Below are 27,271 nucleotides of genomic sequence, written 5' to 3' on the forward strand. Positions count from 1 at the left end.
ATTTTTTTAAGTAAATTAAGGTCAGTAGCTGAGAAATACATTCAGTCACTGAAAAATCCAAGTGATCCTTGAATGACCCCATCATTCCTGGGTGTAAACAGAGAGCTCTCATCCCATTGGTGTAAGGACACGCTCACTGCTAAAGCTGACTCTTTACACCCTTTTGTCCAAAACCCAACTTTTTCTTTCCTACAGCCACAAATGTTTTATCAAAATAGTCCTGCGTTACATAAGCAGCTGCTCAGATTTCACCACAGGCGGATGATGAATGGGTAGTTAAAGCAGAACAGAGATAACGGAGACCCCCTTTCACAGATGCCCCCGTGTGTCTCAGATTCTGCCTTGCTGAACTTTTTGAGATAAGGGGCATAAATCCATGGGTACACTCCACATAGAGCTCGTCTTGCCAAGTTTGGCTAAATCTTGTTTTACTGAGACTGAGGGGAGGGGGACAATGGCAGTGCAAGCATAATCCATTTTTCTACCTCAGAACTGATGACAGGGTATCTGTTTTGTCTTTATAATGCATTGCATTGGATCCACTCACTTGTGCTCTGCCTGTCCTCTACTTCTTCATCTTACTGTCAGCCTTATCCATGCTTTTTTTCCCCTAAGCTGGCAATTATGATAGTCCTCGTAATGATAACGGGTTCTTGGACACGTTGTATTTTAAGCTTCCCTTCATGGATGCCTGAAAAAATTATTCACCTCAGCCTTTGACATTTAAAGACCGAAAGATTCCATCTTCTTTTTTTATCTGTTCTTCATTTTTCTTTCCTCAAACAAACAAGCATTCCTGGCAGGGATCTTCGCTCAGCTGTGACCAGTCAGCCTCAATCAAGACTTGACAGACGACAGTGCGATCTGACATCACAGCTGCAGCTCGGTTATTGATAGAGTCATTTCATGCTAATGTGAAAAGTGTTGTTTGTGTCATTGTTGATCAATTCTGTAACTATTTTTTGCTTCCTTTTTTCCCTGATGGCTGATGCTGCTAATTTTATTGGGACCATGACAAAACCTACTTTCTTTGTTTGTTCCTGTTATTAAATGTCTGCATAAAACTTTCATGATGACTTTTCATGATGACCTATATTATTTCAGAAACATTATTACAAATAAAGCTCTTTATTATTATTAGTACATTTTTTTTAGAAATTTATAGTAACTAATAAATGTTTACCACCACTGAAAACCTTTTTTCCCCATTATGGCTTATTGTACAGATTAAGTGCATATGTATAAGCAAGGTCATGTACCTTAACAATTCCTACAATTCTTTAAATGTAAAAATTAAAGATTAAGGTGCATCTTGTGAATTAAAAAATATTCATTGCTTTAAATTTTCTTGAATGAATGAAAATGAACGATGAATAAATTTTCTGATCATTTCTCGCCATCTAGTGGCCTTTCTGCACAAATGCAGATTTCAACCAAATGTACTGAGCTTTTTTATTTTTATTTATTTATTTATTTATTTATTTATTTATTTTTACAATGATTCTAAAAATAATACAATAAAGTAAAATGTTGTTGATTCAAAAGCCAAATAGAATATTAATGCGCAACCGGAATTTTTCATTTTGTATTAGTGGAACTATTGACATTTGGTGACGGTTTCCCCACGGCCACATTTTCCGGTAACTCCTCAACTTCTGCATGAAAAATGTCGGCGTCCATATGCCAGGCATGCCATGTCGCTTGTTGTGCAAACGGCACTCCAAATGTTGTTTCTTGGGGTCACGGGGGGATCATTGCTTTCGGCACGTGCAGCTCGGTCGCTCTTTACGACCCAAAGGTAGGGAGATTAGAGGGAGGGGGGGGGTAAGGTCTAATTTGAGATCCCTCAGCCAGTTATATTATAATAGAGCAGAGAGTCAGTCAGTGGTGAAAATTGTTTGTTTTTGTAAAGATCCGCTGTGTTTGTTTGCTGTTTTCGCAGGAGAAAAGTGTCGTGTGCATGCTGAATGGACACACAGGCAGAGTGAATGCTCTTCAATGGGTTCACAGCAACAAACAAAGTGGTGAGACACACACACAAACAAACATACAAAAAAGAATTCCGAGTTCCCTACAACAACCATTTTAAAACTAGTCATTTACATTTTTCAGCACAATAAAAAGTAGTGCCATAAAACAAAAGTGTGAGGCCCTCCGGGTGATGCAATTTTACAGTTTTAGTTTGAAAACCTCCTAAATGATAAGTTTTCCTTTGAAAAAAGTAGTTTCTTTTAATTGTGATTACGCAGTTTAAAAACAAAAATTATGTAAAAAAACGTCATTTTTAAATCCTAGTAGTAGGTTTAGGGGCTGTCATCTGGACTTAGTTTTTTTAAATAAGAAGACGTTTCACCTGTTATCCAAGAGGCTTTGTCAATTCTGAGATAGACACGTCATTTTTAAAGACTTTTTCTGCAGAGCAGCAGGAGTTTATCAAATCTCCCCTCTGAGTTGTGATCGGGACTGTTGGCGCTGAAGTAATTACGAAGTCATTACACCAATGATGCCTTTAGCAAAGAATAGTACACTTGAAATTCGAATTATTGAGTATACCTTAGCATAAGTATAGCAAATATACACTAGACTAGGCCTGCATAGTAAATCAAAAATGTATCATTATTTCGATATCAAGCTGTGCAATACGCATATCGCAAATGCTTACCTTAAATGTGCTAAAACCATCTTATGGCAGCTTAAAGTATTAAACAAATCAAATAAATCCTTTTATGCATTTAACCAATCAAATGGGCTTCTTTTATGTTAGATGTTGGCCTCCTATGCAGACTAGGGTTAAGGCTTATTAAATTAATCTGTTACAGTGAAATGGAAATTATGTTTTTGGTTGTTTTGCTATTTGTTCATGTATCGCTATTTATAGTATCATCACAATATTGATCACTAATATCGCATATTGTCAGTTTTCTTACACTGCTCTGCTCTACACTAGACCATGTATGTGTAGGAAGTATACAAACTGAATGCTTCCTCAGCCTAAATTGGAACATTTTAATTTCACAATAAGTGGTTCATAAAAATTAATTTTCAAGTATACTGCTTCACTTTTAGTATAGACTAAGTATACTTGTAATACTTTTAAAAAGATTACTTTTTGTTTAATGGCGTATACTTGTTATAGCGGTTTTCTACCTTCTTCAAAGACCCAAAGCGCTTTACAGTCACACACACATTCGCACACACATTCACACACTGGTGGCGGCTCCGCTGCCGAACACTGGCGCCAACTACCCACCAGTGGCAAAGTGGGGTTCAGTGTCTTGCCCAAGTACACTTCCACATATGGGCAAGGCGGGTATCAAACCCAGAATTTTCCGATCCTAGGTCGACCGCCCTTCCACTGTACCATGGCCGCCCCACTTTTCACTTAGGGTGACCATAAAAATAAAGATCCTGAGCTTCCAACAGAAAACGTTCAGCTTCTACCAAGTTCTGTCACATAATTCCAACAGAAAATGAAGTTTAATATGGTTCAATTTATTACAAAGGATCACTTTAAGTATCACTTAAAAAGAATGCAAGCTTATATATATATATATATATTTATCCTGCCCACAGCTCCGGAGTGTCACCTCGTATCGGGAGGCTCGGATAATCTGCTCATTCTTTGGGAGGCTCGAGATGAAAAGGTAAATGCAGACGTTTCTCATTTTGACGTCTCATGCTTCACGTTTAGTCAACCGAACTGAATAATTGTGAACTGTAGATACATGCTTTATATGGCGTTTCTCATGGCCTGAATAGATTCATGTTTTCTTCTCAGTTTGCCAAGTTGATGGAGCTGAAGGGTCACACGGAGGCCGTGTGTGCGGTGGATGCCGTCTACATGGATTCAGACATCCTCGTTGCCTCCTCTGCATCCGACTCCTCAGTTAAATTGTGGCTCTGCAATGACCGGAAAGAAGGTAAAAGCTTGTGACTTAAATGATTGTTTTCAGAGCAACATCATAAGAATTAAATATATAAAAAAAGATCTAAATAACTTTTATGTTTATTAACATTTCTGGCTTTAGTTTTTGATTAAAAAAGTATAGCTATATTACCCAAAGTCAAAAAGGTCCTAGATGTGAAACCGGTGGGAATCTTTAGGCACCTCGATGATAATTCAAGGGGGCAATGATTCGATTATGAAACAATTATGAATGCATCCTGACTATCTGCTTTAAAAAAAAAAAGTTTTCTCTCCACCTCAAGAGACTAGACTTTCGACCAACTTTGACATATTCCGTCAGGGGGGGAGGGGGGGGGGGGCACAGCGAACCCTCTCAGGGCTCCAGACTGCGAGCAATTGGTCGCATTTTGCGACCAAAATTTGAGAGAGTGCGACTGAATTTTACATCCAGTCGCACATGCGCGACCAGTAAATTTGCCTCCCCCACCCTTCGTATTTTTTATACATTAAACGTGGAAGGGGCACGTCAATGATCAATGAAATAATCAATGAGACGCAAGTCCACACGGACGCAGGCAGACACACACACTCGCGCACATACTCATGAAACGCGAGCACGTACACTCTCGCGTGATACCTGTCTGTGAGGCGGCCACTGCGTGTGAGAAGAATAGGGAAAGCCACTGTGAGTGGCTAAAATGTGTGGAGGGGGAGGGGCCTAGAGATAATCGAGTGCGCGTAAACATCTGCGGGAAGGAAACTGAGACAAGTATCACAACCTGATATGTGCGTCTGAGCTATGAGCAAGTGAACTATTGATTCGTTCTTCTGACCTGCAGCTGGTGTCCCAGTGCCAGAGTGTACAGCAGGGGTCTCAAACTCGCGGCCCGCGGGCTATTTGCGGCCCCCAAGATGATATTTTGCGGTCCCCGCCTTAATATGAAGGTTTAATGTTACTGCAGCCCGCCAGTTTGTATGAATGACACTTTTTCATTGTCGTGCGCTGAGCTGACAAAGCAACCAATCACAGTGGTGTATATGACTCTTGGGGGCGTGGCAATGACCGGGCTTGAAAGCAGGACACCTGACAGCCTCCTCCCCGGACCACATTAAGGAGTTCCTTACTTTCCTTTAGAACGTATTTATTCGCTCGTAATTTTTTTAAATACATGCAGTCCGTGCTGAACTTTTCTCTGGGCCGCACAGACCCGGAGGAAGGTTTAGGTTTTGGTTACGGTTACGGACGGTTACGGCGGCGCATCAAAGGGTTTATGCGCGGCTGTTATTACGGCAGCTCATCGCTCCCGCGGGAGTCGGGTCAGCTGAGGAGAATAAATGTCCCACGCGTACATGCGTGACAGCTAACGGGGCTTGAACTTTAAACACGCTCGAGCAAAAACAACATTAGTTTTAGACACACTGAAAGTACGTGGGGAAAATGCAACGATAGACGTGTTTGAGATGAACCGGCACCTCGCGTGGATCATTGGGGAGACCAGGCGGGGGGGCTGTGAGATGAAAGCGAATCTGCAGCAAGACTGAAAGAGAACAGGAAATTTGAGTTGTCCTTAACATTCAATTTAGTTTTAATATTCTTCTCCCCCTTAGTATGATCTGTGTTATTATATATTTTATGATTATTTTAAGGTTTTGTGATGTATGTAGCCTTTTTTAATAAATTGGTATTTTAAATTATTTTAATTAATCACTCCACTACAAAAACCATCAGGACACGTGTCCCATAATGCATTGTTTTGTAGTCTGTAGGGCAGCTTTCAGTCAGTTCAGTTTCCAGCTGTGTCCGGGTAGGTTTGCCCCTTGCTCCCACCCCTTTCTCGCGATATTTTTGTGATCTCAAACACGCTTATTGTGCATCTTGGCTGCACCTATTTGGTGTCACAAAGATAAATTTCCATCCGTTTTCTTTACTATTTGTACTGTCATGACAGCGATGGTGCTGTCAGTTTACCTTCTTGTTGCATCTTCAAAAGTGCAGAATAAAATGTGACACTGAATTTGAAACAGCACATTGTAATTTCTGCATCTATTATTAAAGTATTTATTAGTAATACAGTGGAAATGATTAGATTTGGTTATAATGTTGATTTACGGTGTGCGCCCCTAAATTTTCTGGTTGTGCCCCTAAAATTTTCAGTTAGGGGCCACTGTGCTCCTAGTGAAAAAAGTTAGTCTGGAGCCCTGCCTCTTTCACTGAGCTGCATGTTTGCTTTGCAGCCCTTCCTCTCGTTTGTGCGTTTAAAAAGTTCCGCTCAATACTTTAACTTTAAATGAATTCATTGTTGTGGTTTTTTTTGATCCTCAAAGATTCACAAAGTCATTTATGGATCATGGATTTTCCCTCCAAACCCCGTTGAAACCAGAATCTATTTGAAAATAATCAAATCGCCGTGACCCTTTATTTACCCACATTCCTACAAAGGTTGCTCACAGAATCTCTTCCCTGCTCCAGTCACTATTTCACAAACTTTTAAAGACCCACACATAAAAAAACAATAGTTCAAAGTCCACTAAAAGGAGTTGGTAAGAAATGGAAATGATTTTTGGAGCTCTAGTATGCCTCCAATGGTTCTGGATTTATAAGTGTAGGATTCCTGTTTCTGAATGAAGGGAGGATGCTGCTGAAGAATTGCTGACGTTTTCCCTGTGCGTTTGTGCTCCTTAGCTAAGTGCCTCCATAGTGTGTCTTTTGGCAGCGGTTTTGTGACGGACGTTTCTTTGGCTGTGTTACCAGCCACTACAGGTAACCCGCTCTCAGTGTAAACACTCACTTATTTCTCTCTAACAACCTCAAAACTCTTGTTTTGAAATACTTTGTTTTGTTGCAGTTTTGCACCATTTTCTTCAGTTTGACACGCTAAATCAAAAAATAAAAACTAATTTCCTCTACTTTTGAATTCGTTTTCTGTAACAAGGCTCTGTGTTTCGTACAGTTCCCATATTGGCTTGTGGAGGCGACGACTCCCAGGTGTATCTGTACCTGCTGCGCGGTGAGCGGGTAAGCTGACATCCACAGCTTCAACTAGTTGTGTCAGAGCACATTTTTAGTAACCTGCTCCGTGAAAACACTCCATAAAGCTCCAGAAGGCCATGACACTGAAAGGACATGAAGACTGGGTTCGGGGAGTAGAGTGGGTGTCAACACGTGAGTTATAACACTTGTGTTATGTTATGTTGCATTTTTTAATCAATAACATTTGCATGCTTACAGATGTTTTAGAAATGTATTACTAAATGATTAAAACAAACTCGTCAATGGAAAAAAACAAAACTTATGTTAAAAGCAAAGTGTTACTGTTAAACATGAGTTATTTTTCTTAAAGCAAAAGAGTAAACATGATGTAATCGCAGACCCTCTATGGGCTTATTCTTGTTCTAAGAACAGATTTCAGTAAACCAGCATACCTATTTGTCAAGTTATAAATCTGCATTATTTACAATCTTAAATGTAATCTATCAAAAAAAGAAAATTAAATGTAATATATGTATGAAAATACCAATCATCATGAATGTTGATCTAATAGAATCAGATGTCATAAATAGATCATGTTAAAAAGTTACATATTTTATATAAACATTTTAGTATAAATACAGTTTTAAAAATTCAATGTATAAATTGTAAAAAGAATTATTAGATCTGTAAGAACAAATTGAAAATCTTTTTTTTTTTGTATATTTGGGGTTTTCTCAAGTAAGACTGAAAAAGAGCACCTTTATTATACAATTTTTATGTATTTCCTGTTATGTCAATCACTTTTACCCTGAGCTTTGCCCCATGGGAAATGGAACTGGGCATTCTAGTTTTAGCAAAAACGCATGCACATCACTTAAAGACCCACTTTAGGTGTTTTTTGTGTGTGTTTTTATCATGTTCTTGTGACTTTTTCTGACGATGAAGGATAAATAGAAAGAAAATTCCAATTCAAATTAATATTTTTGAGAAATTCTCTATTTAAATCGTTGAGAATCAGGAGTAGATGAAAAATTAAGTTTGAAACTCTGAGGCGAATTTCTTATAAACTCCCGTCGCTCTGCAGAAACTATATCCTAGATCAGGGTTTTTCAACAGGTGTGCCAGATATGGTCAGGTGTGCTGTGGGAAATTACCCTCATTAACTGATCTATAAACATTTTCCATTTCCAGGATATCAGCTCTGTGTTCATCCAAACAGGCCCTGATAAACACTGAGTAGTTAGGAATATGTAAGATTGTAAAAAACTTTTTTCTTTGTGTTTATTTGATTCTATTAAAGAGATATTGATAAGAATGACGGTACCGCGAATTAGCCGCAGCTCAGTTTTCGGAAAAGGGGAAAGCCCCTTCAACTGTCTCCACCAATCATTCTTGGAGGCTTAATCACACGTCATCAGTCTGACCAATCAGAAGTGGTTCAAGTCTTCACTTCCTTGTTCTGATTCTGCTGATAAAGTCTCTCAGTTCTAACAAAAATACCAGCTAAAGCTCGTCTTCAGCGGTGTAGCTTTCCACAGAATCCGGTTTCAGACGATGGAACAAGTGAACAAAACAATGAAGCTCAGAGACGCTAGTCTGTCTGTGTTTGGTGGCTGTTTGCACTACATCTCCCATGATGCATTGGGTGAAAGTGCCCTCTGATGAAATCAGAGGTAAACAGTTTAGTTCTCCTTCAAGGTTTGTGTTTATTAACAGCCAAACATCCCAGAGTTTGGTCCAAGTCATTTTTCTAAATGAAATATTTTTTTAATGACGTCTGGATTATTTTATATGATAAATTTAAGACGAAGTAATAACAACATTTCAGAAACAGGGTTAAGGTGAAGTGGCCAACAGACACATTTAAACTGAATTCAAATAATTTAATCATCTAAAAAGAAAAAAAACATTTTTGTTAAAGTTTTCAAAGACTTCACCTTTGATTAAGACAAAAGAAAAACTAATAAAACTTCAACATGTTTATTTTTTGTGTAGCTACAGAAAACATAAATATGTTAGTTTTTTTGTGTAAAACATATCAAACATATTGTGATCATATAATTGTTCAAAATTTACATTTGCCTTTGCATCTGAATTGGAAAAAAAAATAATAAATCACAATTTAGAAAGAATATATTTGTTTTTTTGTGAGGTTACATACATTTGGATGTTAATAAACTGAAGGAAAAAACAACAACCAAGGGAAAATTTCAAATAATAATAATATATATTTAATAATAATTTGCTGAAAACTAACTTAACTTTTATTACGTCTTTTAGAAAAAAACATTGCGGAGGGACTGTACATCAATACAGACTATAGAGTTTCTCCTTTTTTAATTTGTGGATGCTGGTGTGCCGCGGGATTTTTGTCAAGGATAAAGTGTGCCTTGACTCAAAAAAGGTTGAAAAACACTGGTCTAGAAAACGTAACTAGTTTTTGGAATGCAGCTAAAAACTGCACAATCATATTTAAAGGACCACTGGGAATGCTTTAAAAACACAAATGTGTCATTCATACAATTTTATATTTCGCGCGCTGCGGGCGCGATGACTTAAAACTCCCTGTGGAGCGCGGGCGTCGTGACCGGCCGCAGGCGGCGGACAGAGGCGTGGCCGCGCAGGGAAAACCCAGCACTGCTCCGTTTTTTAGGCGCTTGGTTAGCAACCTGGCTAAGTAGCAGCCCACTCGTTTTTAACGGTTCCAGTAGGCCGCCCTCGGAGAACGCGGATAACGGCTGCCCGGTAGGAGGGGCGGCACCCGCCTCCGGGACTGACCCCGCAAGATGGTTGTTCGAGCGCCACTGATGGGGAAACGACGCGGTAAGATGCGTTAGGTGGTCGTTAGCTCACGGCCTGGCGGCCAACAGACACCGCCCCCCTCCCTCTTCTCGTTTCCTTCCCGGCCTCCGTCATCAGCATGGAGCAGACCCTGAACCCTCACCCGCAGCTCCCGGAGAGCTCCTACAAGATGACCGAGGAGGACGTGAAGAGGCTGATCGAGTTCAGGGCGTCCAACGAGACTTTGTTTACAGGAAAGAGGAACTCTGCCAAGATTGCATGGAGCACTATCTTGAAAGGACTGGGACTGGAAGGGAAGCTGACCGCAGAGCAGATCGCCAAGAAATGGGACAACCTGCGGACGAAGTACAAGGACCTGAAGCAGCCTTATCAAGGCCAGGACCCCACCGGGGGTGTCATGGAGTCGTGGCCCTGGTTCCACATCATGGATGAAGCCATGCAGGGTCGCCTCTACAACACCAACCTGGTTCTGAGTCCGGAGAGCGCAGACAACGGCGCACAACACAGCAACGGGCAGCCGAACCAAAACCAGGAGAACACAGACATCCTGGAGTTTCTCATCAAGACGGAGATGGAAGACACAGTGGCAGCTGAATCGGCAGAGAGTGATGTGGTGGTTCATTCCGAGGCCGCGCCCACTGAAGGCGTCCCAATGGGGTGGAGGAGAATGACCGAGTGCTCGTACAAAATGACTGAACCGGAAACGGAGAGGATGATCAAACTTCGAGCAGCAAACGAAGCGCTCTTTACCGGCAGGAAACACTCAGCCAAGCCCGCCTGGAGGGCCATCCTGTTTGAGCTGGGTCTGCAGGGAAAGCTGACCACAGACCAGCTGGCCAAGAAATGGGACAACCTAAAGAGGAGATACAAGGAGCTGAAGTTTCCCTCTCGCGGCGTGGACACCAACCCAAGCTCCTGGCCCTGGTTCTACCGCATGAACGACGCCATGGAGGGACGCTTCTCCTGCGCTGCGCCCATCCTCACTCCCATAGTGGAGGACGAAGACGATGACTGCGAGCCACTCTCCCCGACGCCAAAGAAACGAGCCCGCCGGAGCCGAGGAGGGATGGCGGAGTTCCTGACGGAGTCTGAGATGGATCTGCTGGTCGATAACGAGGACAAGAATGGATCCACAGCTTTAGGAGATTTTCACCGACTCACAGAGTTCTCCTACAAACTAACAGACGAGGACACTCTGCGGCTGATTGAACTCCGAGCCTCAAACGAGTCTCTGTTCACGGGGAGGAGGAACACCGCCAAGCCTGCCTGGAGGGGAATTGTGAAGGAGATGGGTCTGACGGGGAAGATAACACCTGACCAGGTGGCTAAGAAGTGGGACAACCTAAAGACCAAATTCAAGGACTTGAAGTTCCCTCCGCGGGGGATGGAGGGGCAGACCAACCCGGCCTCCTGGCCCTGGTTCCAGCTCATGAGCGACGCACTGGAGGGGCGCCTGGTGGGAAAAGCTCCCAAAGTAACCCCCGTGTGGACCAACGATGAAGACGGCGTGTTTGTCTCATCTCCGCCCGTCGACAGGGATTGCTCTGTGGCAGACAGGAGCAGTGTGTCGGAGCTGGACAGCATGGTGGGCGGAGACAACGGCGAAGCTGACGGGAGCATCACGTACATTGACGCCAGTGGAGAGGAGTGTTCAATGCCGTCAGAGCTTTCGTATAAAATGAGCGACCAGGACACCAGGAGGATGATCAAACTCAGAGCCTCCAACGAGTCGCTGTTCACCGGGAGGAGGAATGCTGCCAAAGCAGCCTGGAAAGCCATACTGAAGGAGCTCGGCCTGCAGGGAAAAGTCTCCACCTACCAGATGGCCAAGAAGTGGGACAACCTGAAGAGAAGATACAAGGACCTTAAATATCCTCCTGTTGGGATGGAGAGTGTGGTGGATGGCGCCTCCTCCTGGCCGTGGTTTCACCTGATGAATGAAGCTATGGAGGGCCGCCTGGCGAACAGCGCCCCCCTCCTCACCCCCGTCACTCAGGACGATGAGCAGGCCCCTGACCCCGTCCCCAGACAGAGGCCCCGCCCCACCCCTCCTCTGCCCCCCTCTTCCTCCTCAGACTTTGAACAGGATGCGTTTGGGGACAACGCGCAGCCAGACCAGCGGAGCGTGGATCCGTGCGACAGGCCGCTGGGGGAGCTGGACCGGGAGTGGGAGATGGTGGAGCGGGAGCGGGCGGCGCTGGAGAGGGAGAGAGAGATGGTGGAGCGAGAGAGAGCCACAGTGGAGAGAGAGAGGGCAGCGGTACAGGCGGAGCGGCTGTGGCTGGATCGGGAGCGGGCGGCGGTGGAGCGCGACCGCGCCATGGTGGAGCAGGAGCGGTTGGCGCTCGGCCGAGAGAGAGACGTCCTGGACCAGAGGGCGCTGATGCTGAACTCGGTGGGACACTCGGGTCACCTCAGCAGCCTCATGTAGAGCTCATGGGGGCGTGTGCTACCCCAATCCGAACGTCCTATAACAGGAAACGGATCCTGCTCCTCTGCAGTACCACCAGCTGGTCATGGTCGAAAGCACGTTTTAGTGAGTGATGCGAACAGGTCCAGGTCACACCTTCACACCCGGGGCAGAAGTTTCTCTTTTGGACCTCTGCCAAAGACTGGATTCAGTTCAGAACCACAGACGCCACATGCCGACCAGTAGGGCAGCGTTTGAGGAGCCTGGGCTTGAACTAGTTTCTGCACTGACTACCAGACCCAATGAGTCGAGCTCAGTGAAGATGGTGCTCTCAGGGAGGAGGTTTGTGAGGAATGATTTCAGAATCAGACTCTGAGGAACCGCTACGATTGGCTCCACCGTGTGAAGACAGGAAGTGGTTTTGCTGCAAGCAAGAAAGAGGCAGAACTGTATTTTATTTACAGACGCACTGTTACTTCAAACCAATAACATTCTTCAGCATTTTCTCTCAGCTCTCCTCTCGTCACTTCATGTTGGATTTTTGACGGCTGACATGTGATGTACAGAAATAATTGGTAATGACATAGTTAATATATAAATAAGGTCATTTTATATAAAAATCTAAAAATGTATAAAAATCTGATCATGATTTCACATTAAATGTGTTTTTTTGAAGATTTTTTTTTTACTTTGAGTCATTTTACTCTGAAGTGTGGCTTCAGTGTAAATGTAAAAATAAATTAAACAAACAAAAAAGAATCACTGACCGCAATAAACTTTTAAATTAGCATTGAAAAAAAAAAAAAAAAAAAAAAAAAAAAAACAAATGATAATCAGATCAAGAGTTTTTTAAGACACTGTGTCAATTGGGTCATTTTGTTAAATACAATAAAATATTGGAAACATATTGAACAATTTGATAAGATGTACAATAGTCATGTCACAGAACAAATACAAAATATTTTACTTTGAAGGAACGGCTTTACGCTCCCATTTCCACAATGTAAAAACCATTAGACTTTTTGTTTTTGAATAGAAATATGTTATTACATAAATAAGGCAAGAATTCAGTCTTCTGGCTCTTAAAACTCCAGCGTCACCATGTTGTTCCAGTGGACACCAAATACATCGATGCCATCTGTGAATTATGTCTGCTCTCCTCTAACTGCTGAAGCGGTTTTTATTAACCGGCATTCATCATCATCATATACAGTCTAATAAATTTCATGCTGAACCAGCTTAAAAACCTATTACGAAGAGAAAAATACCTTATCTTGACATAATTGTTGTGGAATTCCCAAATTAAAATGCAGGAAGTGTAGTACAGAACAGAAAAAATAGTTTATTTAAATTCAGATAGTGTGTGGGGGACGACTCCTGTGTGAAGAGGGGGATCTTTGATGCAGAAACATTAGTCAGTCAGCCGGCATGCCTGCTGTTGGCAGAGCTTCAGACAAGAGCCAAAACAAATCTTTGTTGTCATTGTCATCAGCTGTCTCCTCACCAAGATGGATATAATATTAGACCCCGCTGCCTCGTGCCCCTTCCGAGAGGCAGACGGCTTTCAGTGGTGGCATTTGAAAAGAGTTTATTCTAGCTGTTCGTCTTGGCAGAGAGAAAACTGGACCGGTGGCCGCGGAACTAAAACTGACACACATAATGTGAAAGACGAGGACATGCAGGAATAGCAGCATGTGCTTTGTTTACCACCTGTCTGGGTACATTTGGCCTGGACAATGCCTGTTTTTTTTGGTGGATTTTTGCAGTCAAGAGCCATCCTCTCATGCCTAATTATAATTCTGACAGATTGCTGCTAAATATATATATAGCGGTTATGCTCCTCATAGCTCAGAAATGGAAAAAGAAAAAAATAATAATAAATGTGCTGGAAGGTACCTGAAGGCGCTTAAAGTGACAACCAATTTAAAAAAAAACAACAACTTCCAGATTGAAGAGATTAACAGCAAATAAGAGCCACAGATGAAGTGGTGCTTCTATTTTTTGCCTTTTGTCTGCTATGCAAGGCAGTAGATGGTGGGGTTGCTGGGATACCTTCTCGTTATTCCACGATATTATGTGGGATAGATTTTCCTGAACAACATGGCTCCTGCACCAATTTATGCGTTCTTGCCTCAAGGCCTGGGCATATTCCAAGATGTCAGTGTCAGGACTCGTCAAGCTCAACTTGTCAGTCCAGAATTTCACTCCAGTGAAAATCTATTGAGTGTGCTGGATGAGACTCTCCTATTATCAGCATGAACTTAGTTTGAAAATTGAAGTCCCACTGATGGTCTTTTGATGTACTTTTAAAGTGTCTCCAGTGGTCTTAAAAGACCCACTCTGATAAAAATGCTGTTTTTAGCATGTTCTTGTGGCCTTTTTCTCATAATGGAAACCATATGAAAAAAATCAAGCTTAAGCTTTGAGTATTTTGTTGTGAATCAGGATCAGACGCAAAACAGCCTGATTCACAACAATTTGATTAAAGAAATACTCAGACATGCAATTGCTTATTATTCTTTATACATGTTGAGCAGCAATTTGCCACAAGAACACGTTAGGAACAGCGATTTTCATCGCAGAGGGTCTTTAATGCAGCAGAATGACATTTACTTTTACAGGATCACCCTGAATGCAACGTTTGGAAAGTAACATTTTTGTTTTCCTTTCTTTCTTTCTTTTTTTTTTTGCGTTTCATAAAACGGTTTCAGATTGCCCTGCAAAAACTGCAAACAGAGCACTTTGCTTGAATACATTTTAGGTAAAGCAGCAAATGTCAACAGTTTACCTCAATGTTCTTCGGCTGTTTGAATCCATCCAAATAGTTGAAGAACATAATAGATCAAAGTGGATTAAATAAAAACGATGGAGGAGCTGCAATTTGAGAAAAAAAGACAAAAAAAAGTTTATCCTATTAAGGGAAAAATGAAGAGATGGTTGTGCAGCTCTGCTGCTGACCTGTCTATATTTACATGAAGAAAAAAGTGTTTTTATTTTATTTACTTTAATAAGGCTTATTTTGTTTACTTTAGTAAACAAAATAAGCCTTATTGGCGTTACTTTAAATTTATTTATTATATTTTAAAACATTTTTGCAATGGAAAAAATATTTTACAGGGTTGAATTTATCTTGATCTATCCCAAAACCAGAATCTTTTTTTTAATTATAATGACTCAAATATGTCTACATTAGTCTACTGAGAACATTTAAAACAAACACTTTACAGTTAGAAATCTGTGTTTGAAGCTTTGATATTGTCTGAAAATAAATGTCTGCGTCTAAATATAAATATCTGATATTTTTTCCCCCCTCAAAATAATAATTTAGAACATTTCAATTTCTTTAATATCATTTTATTGCTTTCGTCTCAAATGTTCATCCAGAACTTCTTAAAATGTAGTTTAAATTTTTTTAAATATTTCGAAAGCAATAGAATTGCATTTTTTTAAAAGTTCTTTTTAAAGTTCAAATAAATGTAAAAAAAAATTGTGCTAATAATTAAAAGTGACCTATAATTAATTAGTCTTATTAATCTATTTTAGACTCGATCATTTTTAACCTAATAATTGCCATAAAAAGCCTCTTTTTGAGGCATTTTTATTTAAAGTCATGACATCGTGATGCAGTAAAAGATCTTATTACAACTAAAGAATGGCTTCATAAAGTTTTCGTTGTAAACAGACTTCCAACCTTTACTGTAACACATACATGGGGGATTATTTTTAATTTCGAACAATTAAAAAAAAAAAGAGTGAGAGAGGGACAGAGAAAAAACACACGAGCACAAAACATCAGGTTCAGAGTGGTCTGATTTAACACAAAAAAACTTTAGGAAAACATTTTGAACACAAACTTTTTATTGACGCACATGTGGACATAACTTATTCCACAGTTTACCGCCTGACGCGATCACCCCCTCCCCAGTAATTCATGATAACAATCACCGCGTCGGGCTTGATCCCTCACATCAGGGGTGTCAAACTCCAGGCCTTGAGGGGCCGACCTCCTGCTGCTGGTTTTTCAGAAACCCCGCCTTATTTGTTGCTGTTTACCTGGATCAGGTGTGTTTAGCCAATAAGGAGCTTCAATGGCAGCTGGGTTAGAAAACATGCAGGACACTGGCCCCAGAGGCCTGGAGTTTGTCACCTGTGCCTTACATAATAGAAAATAGCGGTGGCGTTGTCAGCTGAAGTCGCACATTGGCAACGTCCCAGCAGCAACACAACTATAACACACAGCAAGACATGCTGGGAGCAATGGAAGAGGCCAATAAAGTTCCAATAAATCTTTAATGCAAGTAAACAGTTGTACAATATTTATAGATTAAAAAATGAGATTAACGTCCTAAAAAGGAAATAGCGTGGTCATTTGTCTGTAATTAATCACGATAAACGCGACCATTTGACACCCCTAATATATTTATTTCCAAACAAAATGAAATTACTCTGGACTGCATTTTTTTTTCTAACTTTTCATGATAAAATATCACAGTAGTAACTCCATTGTGGCTCCATAGACTAAAATGGTGCAGTTTTAGGCACTTTAAAAGTAGTTGGCGTTAAAGGTCATAAATATCTGTCTTGCCTTATTTATTATACTCCTTCTTTTAGTAAAGAATATAAACAACTTTTCTTTTCTTTCTGTGAGAAGGAAAAAAAAACAGTTTTTGAAATAAAACATTTTCACTGAGCGCAATAGTCAGACATTTTCCTCAAGTTTAAAGGTTACTTAGTCCCTGAAAGTGTCTTTCAGTCGTGAAGGTTTCCATGCTTCGTCTGTCTGGCTCATTCAGGTGGGGAGCTGTTATTGGCCAGCTGTTCACAGGACTCTCTCATCAGAGTGTGGAGGCTGACTGCCAAGTCCAGCACAGACACCCCCACAGAGGACGATCACGCCATCATCAAAATGAAAGAAGACGTTTTTGAAGTCGACGATGAAGGTGAGCCAGACAGCTCAGCTTTCTGCCATATTTAAAAACAGATAGGTTCAGCGTTTGATGGGGTTGGATTATTTATAGATATGGTTTATATAAGAGTTTAAATGAGTATTTTATTTTTGAAATTGTAACTATAGTATGTAAAAAGAAAAAGAAAAAAGTGTCATTTTTGAAGACCCCCTCTGATGAAAATGCCGTTTCTGGTGTTTTCAACATGTTCATGTTACATATTTCTTATTATGAAAATTCTGCTCAAAAGTTGCTTTCTTTATTCTAATAGTTGTGATTCAGGAGCAGACGAAAGGACGCAGTTTAAAGAAGATTGTATTTGTGACGTAGAAATGACGCTGGGCGGCCCCAAAGCTCCACTTTGCTTTGCAGTGGGGGAAGTGGGCGGGGTCGCTTCACGCCAGCAGTCGCGCCCACAACTCGGAGCTGAATTTCCAATGAGCTACAGCCGCTCTGCAGATACTATGTCCTAGAAAAACAACACTTTTTTTTTAGATTTGGGCTGAAAAGAGCATAATTTTAGTTAATAGACCACTGGGAAAGGTTGAAAGTAGACCAAAGCATGACTGGAGTGGGACTTAAAAGAAAACAAAAAGTAGTCCATCTCAGATTTATCCACACCTTTTTGACATATTTTGGATGAAAATAGCTGTTCTTCTTGTCACAGGGACTTCTTCAGTGTTTTCTGTGTCCCTTGAAACCGTCCTGGCAGGACATGAGAACTGGGTGTGTGGAGTCCACTGGCAGCCTCCTGTTTACAAAGGTAGAGTTGCTCTAAAACCAGCGAAACCATACTTCATTATATTCATCCACAATGTTCCTTCATTTACCGGAGGGTTACATTCTATAAATATAAAAAAGTAGGATTGTAGATATTTGAAGACTGTAAACTCCTCGCTCCACACTTTATACACTTTTCTCAGACAGACGTGATCATTTTCACACTTTTGACACTTGACTTAGGTCAAAAAGGTCGATAACCAACAGCCGTGCAGCATGTTTCTGCTCTGCACATGTTTAGCATTTGTTTGTCTCCCCCTGCAGATGACGAGCTGCAACAATCGGCCCGGCTCCTCTCTGCCTCTATGGACAAAACCATGATCATCTGGGCTCCTGAAGATGGATCAGGCGTCTGGGTTGAGCAGGTCAGTTAGACTTGACTGTTCTGTTACATCGACAGACATGTGGACTGCAAAGGCTTTGGCTGGTCAACCACATGCAGTTCCACAGTATTTTGTGCTCCGAGTACACATCCACCCATGCTCTCCTTTCCCTCTGTCAGTCCCTCCTTTCATCAGTTTTCTCTCTTCCCTGACATTGAATTGTCAGGAAGTGAACTAAAGTTAAAGTTAAAGTCCCATTAGCTGTCACACACCTAGGTGTGTGAAATTTGTTCTTCACATTTGACCCACCCCCTGGGGGAGCAGTGAGCTGCAGACACAGCCGCGCTCAGGAACCATTGGCTGGTTTAACCCCCCCAATCCAACCCTTAAATGCTGAGTGTCAAGCAGGGGAGGCATAGAGTCCTATTTTAAGTCTTTGCTATGACTTGGCCTGGATTTGAACACCCGATCTTCCAGTCTCAGGGCGGACACTCTACCACATGGCCACTGAGCTGAAATTGAACTATTGATGAAGAGGTGCTGAATGTGGCTCACAAATGCAAATTTAGGCAATCCCATGTCTTCCTAGCCCATCAGTCACACATTGAAAACTCTCTTCCTGTTCCCTAACATACATGACGGAAGATGGAAAGAAACGGGAGGAAGCCCTACTTTGGCCTCCTCTCCTCCTCCTTTTATCTGTCTCTCCATCTTCCATATCATCTCTGCCCCCCCCCCCCCCCCCCCCCCCCCTCCACCGTGTCTCTCTGAGCTCCCAACAGATGCTGTTGTGCCAGAATGGGGCTAAATTTAACCCAAGAATGGATGAGAAAGAATGAGCATCTGCTCCAGACCTTTTTCCCCCTTTTTTATTGGATACATCTGGCACCTTCTCAGGTGGTTCAAAGCTGAATGGGAACAGTGAGTCTTGTCTAAAATGTTAAAAGTATTAAACTGACGTACACACACACACACACACACAGAGCGCACATGCCTTTGAACAGGGGTGGTTCCCCTCGCCATGACAGAAACTAAGAATATGATTATGCTCGGGGGGCTGATGAGATAGATTCCACGCTTGATCGGTTACATTTCTGCCCCTTTTGATCTCATCATTTGTGTCTACTCAGAAGAATAACACAGCTGAAAGAAAGAAGATACTCTAAGTATTGAAAAAAGGACATTATGATTTAAACTCGAGGCCAAAGTTCTGTATTTTTCAGAGTATAAGTCACTTTTTTTATTTTATTTTTTGCATGGTTTGCAGGGTATTTGACTTACATTCAGGAGCGACTGATGTGATAAAAAAAGTGCTCATATATTTGTTATTTTCCCACAAACAACTGGTTTCTACAGTGGCACAAAAGGGTCACAACACATTAACTTACCTCACAACTGTCGTGTTGTGAGTTATTGTGTTGTGTTGAGTTAATGTGTTGTGACCCTTCTGGGCCACCGTAGGTTTCCCTTAGTAGTTGTTTCCATCTAAGAACCACTAGAGGGCACTGTAGGTGTGTCAGTCTTTGATACTGACAGCAACACAAAAGAAGAAGCGAACAAGGAGCAGAATCTGATTCCTCTCCCCCTGAACTTTATATTTTTTCTGTTTGCATCAAAACCTTATTAGTCTTGTTTTTATTTTGTCCTTCCTCAGACTAATGCGGAACAGCAGGTCATCAGACTGGTTTACAGAGACACGATGGTTCATTCAGACGCAGCTCTTGCAGTAGATGGTGAACCTCACTGAAAAACAAAAACCCCTCTGAATGATGTCATGTCAAGTGTCATGAACCCTATCAATGCTTTTGTAGAGCTCTTTTCAAAAATTGGATCTCCTAATGTCATCTGTGTCTTCTGTGCATTTGTAAATGAGATATACAGACATGTAGCAATGAGGATAAAAACATTTGGCGGTAGCTTCTACCACTTGCATCAAGAACGTCATCTTTATGGGCACATTTTTGTAAAAGCTAGAGCGTCAAAAAAAGCGGCAGTGGCCGCAGTTTTGACCCGTGAATCGCGGAGGGTCTAGATGTAGCATGATGTTGAGGTGAGGGTCACATCTCCTGCAGGAGCTGCATGTCAGTGACAGGACTTTCAGCGGTACTTTGGTCTCTCTGTGACCCGGTTTGATGACCTGCTGTCCCACATAAGTCAGAGGAGGGGGAAAAAAAATTAGACTATCTTTTGATTATTGTGTCAATGCAAAAAAAGAAAAAAATCATAAAGTTCGGGATGAGAACAACCAGTTTTCTCCTTTATGGTAATTGTGGGCCTGATCGCGTTATTGAACACCAAAGCGGAGTCCCTCATTGGTTGACACGTGTCTTCTTCACCAAAGTTCCAATTTTTAAACTCTGAATGTCCACTTTACCCAAACGCACACAAATAGTCCACTTAGTATGAAGAAGCGATTTAAACGGAAAAAAAAAATACAGTACTAAAAATCGATTGAAACTTGATTGATTGATGCTGTGGAGTATGGAAGCGACTCTGTAGCATAAATAAAAAGCAAAGTCAAAACCAGAAATGCTTTTTCATTTTCAAAATGAAGCTGCATTTTTTGACTCCTCAATAATATGAAAAAGCAATACTTCAAAATGCTTTTTCATTTCCTTCCTCAACACTGCTTATTCTGTCACTTAATTAAAATGAAAATGGTATTTGACATTTCATTTTCAAGACGTTCTCTGGTAAATGTGTAGCAAAATTCATTTAGAAATGTCTAATTTGACAATTAAAATGGATTAATAGAAATGCTTTTTCATTTTCAAAATGAAGCTGCATTTTTTTGACTCAAAAATAAAATGAAAAAGCAATACTTCAAAATGCTTTTTCATTTCCTTCCTCAACACAGCTTTTTCTGTCACTTAATTAAAATTAAAATGAAAATGGTATTTGACATTTCATTTTCAAAAAGGTCTCTGGTAAATGTGTAGCAAAATTGATTTAGAAATGTCTAATTTGACAATTAAAATGGATTAACAGAAATGCTTTTTAGTTTTAAAAATAGGGCTGCATCAAATGACTCAAAATTAAAATGAAAAAGCAATATTTCAAAATGATTTTTCATTTTATACTTAAAACCGCTTATTCTGTGTCATAATTAAAACCAAAATGCAAAGAGGGGATTGCATTTACATTTTCACATCCACCCTGCAAAATTTGTAGCAAAATTCTTTCTCAGTGAGCATTAGCAGAGTGGAGGCGGGGCGATGACGTCACTGCTTTCTCCGTGTGTCCGGCCGCTGAAGTTGGCTTGCGATTCACAGCTTCTGATTCGCGAGGGCACTAAAGGAACATTCTGCTGCATTTTTCGCATTAAGATCCTTGAATCCAGGTTTGAGCAGTCCAGCGGTTTGTGAACAGGATCCGGTTTTACGTGATCTTAATGCGAAAAATGCAGCGGAATGTTCCTTTAATCAGAAGCTGTGAATCACAAGCCAACGTCGCCCCGCCTCCCCTCTGCTAATGCTCACTGAGAAAGAATTTTGCTACAAATTTTGCAGGGTGGATGTGAAAATGTAAATGCAATCCCCTCTTTGCATTTTCGTTTTAATTATGACACAGAATAAGCGGTTTTAAGTATAAAATGAAAAATCATTTTGAAATATTGCTTTTTCATTTTAATTTTGAGTCATTTGATGCAGCTTCATTTTGAAAATGAAAAAGCATTTCTAGTTCTCACCCCTTTGGAGCTGATAAAAAGCAATGAGTCTGATCTGATGAACCTCATTGATGACAGAAGTAAACTCCCTGATCATTCAGTGCTCTATTTGCGTCTTAAAACTATTGAAACAAATTTTTCAAATAATATGCAAGCTGGTTTACAAAATAAAAAGGCAATTAGAAAACTGCCTGTTAATTTTATGGAGTCAGAAGTCTGTTGTGAGTCTCTATGTGAAATTGGTCTTCAGCTGAGGGAAGGTAAACAAACACAGGAAAATCTGAACCATTGCTATGGTTGGTTTTGAAATGTTTTATATAAAGAATTGGATAAAAATAGACCAAAACAGAAATATAAAAGCAATAAAGGAATATGTAAAAGAAATCAACCTTACTGGAACAATGAACTGCAGAGTCTATGGGGAAAACTGTGTTTATCAGAGAAAAAGTATTTAAAATGCAAAGAAATGGTTCTGAAAAGAGAGCTTCTTTCTGTGTTTAAAAACTGTCAGTCATTTTGATAAGAAGTTAAAATTATTTAAAAGACATTTCAGGAGGGGTGAAGCTCTTCAACTACAACTGCATTTGCAAAATAATAAATCACAGTTATTTTGGAGGGAAATAAATAAACTTGGACCTAAAAGTAGAAGGCCAATTCCACATGAGATTTTAACAGACTCTGGAGAATCTGTTTTTCTAACAGAGCAAGTGTTAAACAAGTGGGAGTCAGATTATAAGAACTTGTTTACCTGTAATAGTAGTTCCCACTTGTTTGATGACCAGTTTTTTCTGAATATGTGCAAATCCAAAAAACTGCTTCAAGACAATAGTTTTAAAATTTCTCTGAACTACTCTGACAAAATAAATCAAGGTTTACAATTGAGGAAGTTCTAAAAGTCATTGAGAAAACTAAACTTCATAAAGCTGCTGGTGTGGATGAACTATCAAACGAGGTTCTTAAGTGTCCTAAATTGTTAAATACTTTACATTGTCTCTTTAGATTTTGTTTTAAGAGTGGCTTTATACCATCTATTTGGTATAAATCGATCATCAAGCCGATTCCAAAATCCCCTCAAGCAGACCCAAGAGTCCCTCTGAACTATAGAGGCATTAGCCTTCTGAGTACCGTGTATAAAGTGTTTTCTAGTATTTTAAATAATCGGTTATCTGAATACCTAGAAACAAACGAAGTCCTTGTAGAGGAGCAGAATGGATTCAGGAGAAATAGAGCGTGTATTGACAATATTTATGTTCTGTCCTCGGTGGTGAGAGCCAGACTGCAAGAAAGTAAAAGTACCTTTGTTTGTTTTGTGGATTTTAAAAAAGCTTTTGACTCGATAGATAGAGATCTTCTTGAATATAAATTACTTATGTATGGTATTAATGGTCAATTTTATAAAGCAATTAAAGCTCTGTACAAGGCTCAATTTGCCTGTGTGCAGGTGAATGACCTAAAAACAGGATGGTTTTCCACACCATTTGGAGTTAAACAAGGAGATGTTCTTTCACCAACTCTTTTTTTCTATCTATGTCAACGATTTAGCTCAAGAAATTAAGAAAACTAACTTGGGTATTGATATCAATAATTGGAACTTGAGCATATTACTTTATGCTGATGATATTATTTTGATAGCGGATGAGGAATTAAAATTACAATGGAGACTCACTATCAATGGTGATAAAACACAAATCGTTCATTTTAGAAAGCCTTTAGTACCTCAAAGTAATTTTCTGTTTTATTTTGGTAAAACTACTCTCATGTTTACTGATACCTATAAATATCTTGGTTTTGTTTTTCATAAAAATATGATGTTCTCAGAAGGAAAGCAGCTGTTATCAGATTCTACTGGGAGGGCGCTTGGCGCAGTGATAAATAAGATGAAGGTCTGTCCCGAGTTGAGTTTTGACACGTTTAGTAAATTGTACGATGCCATGGTGGGATCTGTGTTATTTTATTCTGCAGGAGTCTGGGGTTATGAAGATGCTCCTGAGTGTGATAAGGTTCAAAACAGGGCAATGAGATATTTTCTGGGTGTACACAGGTTCACCGCTAAAGCCGCCATTGAGGGGGACATGGGGTGGGAACCTTGTGTGATCAAACAAAGAGCAGAAGTTCTCAGATTATGGAACCGGCTGGTGACTTTACCTGCAGAGAGACTTGTACATAAAATATTTGATTGGGATAGAGCTCATATTTATCCCTGGTGTAATGATGTATTCAACATTCTGTCCTCTGTGAACCTACAATCATTATTTTTTAATTGTTTGAAATGTAAGATAGATAATGTTAAGGAAACGAAACTGCTTCAAAAACCAAATTTACGAACTTATTTGCAAATTAAGGACACATTTTCTGCTGAGCCATATGTTATATATAACTTAAAAAGAGGACAAAGATCCTGATGTGCTCAACCGAGAGCAGGAGTGCTCCTCCTACAGGTGGAAGTAGGGCGCTTTAAAGGCATTCCTGAGGAGGAAAGACTCTGTGAGGTCTGTGAGCTGCCAGTGGTGGAGGATGAATTTCATTTTTTGTTTTATTGTCCTTTGTATGAAAAACAGAGACTTTGTATGTATGAGGTAATAGAAAAGAAATGTCCTGATTTGTTTGGTTATCTGAAGACAAAATTTTACGTTGGCTTTTTGAAAATGAAATCTTTTGTTTGGCAAATTTTGTGTCAAAGGCATGGACAATAAGAATGGACACTTTGTATTCTGTTAGACTCTGATTAGGGGGGTTATTGGATTTTTTTTGTGATGGGGATATATCTTTATGTATTGTGTATTTTGTTTTTCAGTGTCATATAAGCCCGTGTGGGCTGGGCACATTAGTGCATGACACTTAAATAAATCAAATCAATCAATCTATTAATCTATTTTAAATGTCAAATTAGACATTTCTAAATGAATTTTGCTACACATTTACCAGAGAACGTCTTGAAAATGAAATTTCAAATACCATTTTCATTTTAATTAAGTGACAGAATAAGCAGTGTTGAGGAAGGAAATGAAAAAGCATTTTGGTGGATTGCTTTTTCAATTTATTTTTGAGTCAAAAAATGCAGCTTCATTTTGAAAATGAAAAAGCATTTCTGGTTTTGACTTTGCTTTTTATTTATGCTACAGAATCGCTTCCATGGTGGAGGACCAAACTAATCCCATTAATACTGGAAAAATAAAATAAAAAGAAACCTAAAATGTATGCATACTTTTATATGCATAAAAGTGTGTGGATTGTGAATCCCCCCCCCCCATGTCTCCATTTGTGTTCTGATCCAAACCCTTTGAACTGACAGAATCCCTGTCTACAAAGGAGGCTTAACCTCTGAAGCTCTGTCACAGACAAACATTCACATACTCTAATAAAACCCCACCAAATCTCATCTATTTGTATTTTGTCAGTACTTTTGCAAATAAAGATGAAAGGTCTCTTGTCTTGTTATTTTAAGTGTTTTCCACTTTTTGAACAGGCTTGGCCAAAGTTCCCCCACACTGACACTGACGGTTTTTTTTGTGGCAAAGCAGATTCCACAGCTCTAAATGACTAGCCATGTGTGTCTTAATTAGCCGATTTCTACAAAGAAGTGCTCCGCGTCTTCATGGTGATTAGAGTAATTGGTGAGATTTAATGGAGAGCAGGGTTAGCAGTGGGGCGGTTGGGGCCCACCGCTGTGGAAAGCACATCTTACTAACGAGACAAACTGGTAATTATTGTCTCTGACTGACCATAGTGGGCTACCGCAGCGCCTTTGGGGATTATTACCTAATGTGTGTGTATTTGAGACAAATCTTTGAGCCTTGGTGGGTGCTCTCTCCTAAACAAAAAGATGTCAAAGTCCAACTTATTTTCAAACAAACTCATACAACAATAAAATAATTTTTTTGCTAAGTACTATAAGAATTTATATTCTTCAACATGGTGAGGTTTTCTTTACATGGTGATTAAACCTTATGCCAGAGCTGTCCAAACCTTTTTACACACAGACAGCCCATAACCTAATTTTGCTAATCACAATCAAGAAATTGTAGTTCTTGGAAAGTGTTGGGGGGTCACATATTACGGATTTCATGTCCGTTGCCTGCTGGCTGCATGTGGCCCACGTGCCTGACTTTGGAAATGCCTGCCTTAGTTGGGTCCTAGTCACAACTGGCCTTTTAAGTTGGACTTTCTGCGGGCAAAAGTTGAGCAATCCTGCACAGTACAGACACAAAGGTGGCCCGCGCAAAATTTCCAGATCGCTCTGAACCCATAGAGAGAAATATAATGCTCATTTTTTTTCAGTGGACATGCTGAGGGCGACATGTTGTAGCAAACATCTATACAACACATAGGGGAAAATGGGTGAGATGCAAATGAAATTTTTATTTGGTCGACCCCCTGTATCCTGCAAAACTGGCACGGAGTGACTATAAAGTGTTGCGTAAGGGCACTATCACTCAAACTTTATAAGTTAATGCAACTTCCTTCATCCTTACTAATACTTGATTTACACTTACCACACACACATTTGTATATTCCATTTCCATGATGTCCCTTGAGGTGGCCACAAGACCATCAAGGGAACTGCGAGACACAGCTGCACTACCCTTAATATGCAGCCGCTCTTCTCTATGACCCTCCACAGGCCTGGACAACCCAAAAATCCTCCGCAGCAATATGGGTCAACTGGCCGTATTATTAAAGCCTTAGTAACCTAAACCCAGGGGTTTTGCTTCCAGGGCGCTAACCACTGTGCAGCATTACATATTTTTGGGATTTTCTCTTGGCCAGCTTACTTTTCTGATAGAGGGGATACATGCCAAATTTGGTGCTGGTATATCAGTTATGTTTATTTATTCATACAGCTACCTTACACTTACCTTCTTTTATATTATTTATCCCTTTATTATTTATCCTTCTACCTTGCTAGTTTGCACGAGAGCACAAGTAACCGAAGTCAAATTCCCTGTACATGCGCTGTACTTGGCAAATAAAGTGATTCTGATTCTGATCACAAAATGCACGATCATTTTATAAACCGGCTTCACTATTGAGATAAGTTGTGCTCTAAAGCTGCTATCAGTCAAGTATGAAACAATCGTGCCCCATTAGTTAAGTCACTAGAAATAGTAAAACATTTAGGTGGATGATACATCTACAGTTGAAATCAGAGGGCTGCAAAGGGAGCAACAGTCCCTTGAACTGGTTGTGCTCTGATCAATAATAGATCTTCACCTTGGGTGTAATTTATGTTACGCCCCCTTCTGTGTCTAGGGGTACCTAGTGGGGCATTATATAAAAGTAAATTGTTTTGGCCACCAAATTTCAATGAACAAAAACACCAAAGAATTGTCTCCATAAAAATATAACAAATGTATTTACAAATGAATGAATAACAAACACCAATAACTAAAAGTGAAGCAAAAAGACTTCAGGGTGAACCAAGGCCAAGATAACAAACAAAACCCCACCTTACTGACATTTTCTGA

At 40.3% G+C, this 27,271-nt stretch overlaps 2 protein-coding genes across 3 annotated transcripts in view; both read left to right on the forward strand.

Annotated features, from left to right (window-relative positions):
• The first annotated feature begins 1,401 nt into the window (after positions 1 to 1,401).
• elp2 (elongator acetyltransferase complex subunit 2) overlaps positions 1,402 to 27,271 on the forward strand; it is a 62,952-nt gene continuing 37,082 nt past the window's right edge. For both annotated transcript variants that reach the window (XM_023959778.2, XM_023959779.2), the window contains exons 1-10: positions 1,402 to 1,798; positions 1,943 to 2,024; positions 3,574 to 3,644; positions 3,779 to 3,920; positions 6,591 to 6,668; positions 6,859 to 6,923; positions 7,004 to 7,070; positions 16,884 to 17,030; positions 17,704 to 17,799; positions 18,081 to 18,181. In XM_023959778.2, the coding sequence (XP_023815546.1) occupies positions 1,667 to 1,798; positions 1,943 to 2,024; positions 3,574 to 3,644; positions 3,779 to 3,920; positions 6,591 to 6,668; positions 6,859 to 6,923; positions 7,004 to 7,070; positions 16,884 to 17,030; positions 17,704 to 17,799; positions 18,081 to 18,181 (981 nt within the window). In that variant the 5' untranslated portion in view covers positions 1,402 to 1,666. The remainder of the gene's footprint in view (positions 1,799 to 1,942; positions 2,025 to 3,573; positions 3,645 to 3,778; positions 3,921 to 6,590; positions 6,669 to 6,858; positions 6,924 to 7,003; positions 7,071 to 16,883; positions 17,031 to 17,703; positions 17,800 to 18,080; positions 18,182 to 27,271) is intronic.
• On the forward strand, positions 9,411 to 12,917 carry LOC105355060 (uncharacterized). The gene has a single exon (XM_011480787.4). The coding sequence runs from the start codon at positions 9,799 to 9,801 to the stop codon at positions 12,109 to 12,111; it is 2,313 nt and encodes a 770-aa protein (XP_011479089.1). The 5' UTR covers positions 9,411 to 9,798; the 3' UTR covers positions 12,112 to 12,917.

This window comes from Oryzias latipes, chromosome 11 (genome assembly GCF_053564925.1).
Source record: "Oryzias latipes strain Hd-rR chromosome 11, Olatipes_Hd-rR_3.1".
In the NCBI taxonomy this organism is placed as follows: Eukaryota; Metazoa; Chordata; class Actinopteri; order Beloniformes; family Adrianichthyidae; genus Oryzias; species Oryzias latipes.